General features: G+C 62.9%; 1 protein-coding gene across 1 annotated transcript; it reads right to left on the reverse strand.

The window, feature by feature from the left end:
* Positions 1–393: 393 nt before the first annotated feature.
* AMSG_08178 (DEAD-box ATP-dependent RNA helicase 20) lies at positions 394–2,219 on the reverse strand (the record flags this gene model as incomplete). Its single annotated transcript, XM_013900076.1, has 2 exons — positions 2,132–2,219; positions 394–1,915 (listed from the first exon to the last, which is right to left on the reverse strand). The coding sequence occupies exons 1-2, from the start codon at positions 2,146–2,148 to the stop codon at positions 394–396; spliced, it is 1,539 nt and encodes a 512-aa protein (XP_013755530.1). The 5' UTR covers positions 2,149–2,219.
* Between the last annotated feature and the right edge of the window lie 263 nt (positions 2,220–2,482).

Here is a 2,482-nt window from a genome sequence, read left to right on the forward strand (position 1 = left end):
GGCCCCATGCCCGACTACGGTGCCCCGATATCCAGGCTACGACGCCCCGATGCACGGCTACGGCACCGTCGGCGACTACCCCGGTGCCGCCTACGGCTCCGATATGGCGCCCCGGCTCAGGCTCCGGCCCCGTACGGCTACGGTGCCCCGGCCCAGGGCCCGTACGGCTACAACTCCATGTACTGAATGCCACGGCCGCGATGACGTACGGTTTTGAGCTGACGATGTAGTTTGTGGCGAAAGCAATGAACTGTGTCGAACGAGAGTACCGACTAGACAAGCGACAGATGTGAGAGTGTGTGTGTGAGTGTCGAGAGCATAGCATGGTTAAGTTTGTATTTGTTTTTGAGCTCGTGCAGCAGCAGCAGGAGCAGTAGCGCCATCGGCAGCCGCTTAGCGGCGCCAGCCGCCGCGGCGGCCGCGGAAGCCACCGCGGCGGCCGCCGCGGCGGCCACCGCGACCACCACCACGACGGCCCATCGACTGGACGAGGGTCTCCAGCTTGGGCGGGACGTCCTGGTTGGAGCGCTCGAGAACCGACTTGAGGTCAGCGGCGAGCTTGACATCCGACTGGCAGAAGAAGGTGTAGGCGATGCCCTTGGCGCCGGCACGGCCGGTACGGCCTACCCTGTGGCAAAAGTCCTCAATAGAGCCAGCCATGTCGTACTGGACGACGTAGCGGAGGTCCGAGACGTCGAGGCCACGGGCGGCAACGTCGGTGGCGACCATGACCGGGATGGAGCCGGACTTGAACTGGCGGAGGACCCAGTCGCGCTGGCGCTGGTTCTTGTCGCCGTGAAGGGCGGCCGTGCGGAAGCCGATGGCCGAGAGCTCGTACTCGAGCGTGTCGCAGTTCGACTTGGTCGACGAGAAGACGACGACGCGCGGCATGCGGGCCGAGTCGCCCTTGATCACCTCCATGACCTTCATAAACTTGTCAAACTTCTCGTTGCGCGAGACGACGTCGACGATCTGCTGGATGTCGGCGTTGGCCTTGACCTGATCGACGGAGACGGCGACGCGGATAGCGTCGTTGCCCACAAACTCACCGGCGAGCGAGCGCACCTCCTTCGGCCACGTCGCCGAGAAGAAGAGCGTCTGGCGGTCGGGCCGGATCTGCGAGGCGATGGAGCGCAGCTGCGGCTCAAAGCCCATGTCGAGCATGCGATCAGCCTCGTCAAGGACCAGGTACGTGACCCGGTTAAACTTGAGGGTGTGCGTCGTGGCAAAGTCGATGATACGTCCGGGCGTGCCGATGACGACCTCGACGCCGCGGCGGAGCGCACCGGCCTGCGGGCCCTTGGGCGCGCCACCGTAGATGCACACCGAGCGAACGTTGACGTCGCGCGCAAACTTGGCGCACTCCTTCTGGATCTGCACAGCAAGCTCGCGCGTGGGCGCAAGAACAAGGCCGATCGGTCCGTCGCCACGCTGCAGCGGCGGCTGGGCCTGGATGTGGACAAGCGCCGGGAGGACAAAGGCCACGGTCTTGCCCGAGCCGGTGGCGGCAATGCCGATGACGTTGCGGCCCGAGAGCGCGTACGGCATAGCCTGCGCCTGCACCGCCGACGGCTCAACAAAGCCAGCCCGATCGATGGCCCGCATGACGCCATCCGAGAGGTTAAACTGGTAGAACTTGTTGACCGGCTTGAGGACCAGCTCCTGCGGGAGCGGGCGGCCGTCCTTGGACAGCAGCTTGATCGACTCCTTCTCCCGGTATGCCGCAGCCTCCTCATCCGTCAGGGCCGACACCTCATCATGCTCGTTATAAAACTCCTTCTCAAACGGCGTCAGCTCCGCCTCGTTCCAATTCACCGCCGCCAGGTCCTGCCCAAGGTCTCCCATCGAGTCACCGAACACTCCGCCAAAGTCACCACCACCACGGCCACCACGGCCACCACGGCCACCGCCACGTCTTTAGTCAGGAAAACATTTGAGCTGTGAGTTTGGCATATGATTGGCCTGGGTGCGGGACAGGGGGGGGGGGTGGCGGGGGAGGGAGGGGCGGGCATCCATCCAATCCAATCCTAATCCATCCCATCAGCCCAGGGGGGGCAGCAGAGGAGGGGAGGGGGATAGTTGATAGAGTGTGTATGTGTGTGTATGGTTGTGGTGGGATGTGGTGACGTACCCTCCTCTGTAAGGCATGTTGATAAGTCTTGTGTGTTGTAAAGGGGGGTGAGGGGGGTGTCTGTCGCGGGTTTGCGAGAGACAAGTTGCGAGGCAAAGTTGATCAACGAGAGAAAGTGATTATTATTGAGCCAGTGGCCCAGTGGGGGGGGGAGGGGGGGGGGAGTTGGGGGTGGTGATGAGAGGATCATTGGAACTGGGGCTTGGTATCGTGGGGATTGGAAGGGAGGGGGGAAGGGGTTGGCTGGTATCGGATCGGATCGTATATGTGCCTGTAACGTGTGTGTGTGTGTGTGTGTGTGTGTGTGTGTGTGTTGTTGGTGCGAGATGCGATGCGAGTGTGAGTGGGTGA

Source organism: Thecamonas trahens (genome assembly GCF_000142905.1).
Source record: "Thecamonas trahens ATCC 50062 unplaced genomic scaffold supercont1.39, whole genome shotgun sequence".
Lineage (NCBI taxonomy): Eukaryota > Apusomonadida > Apusomonadidae > Thecamonas > Thecamonas trahens.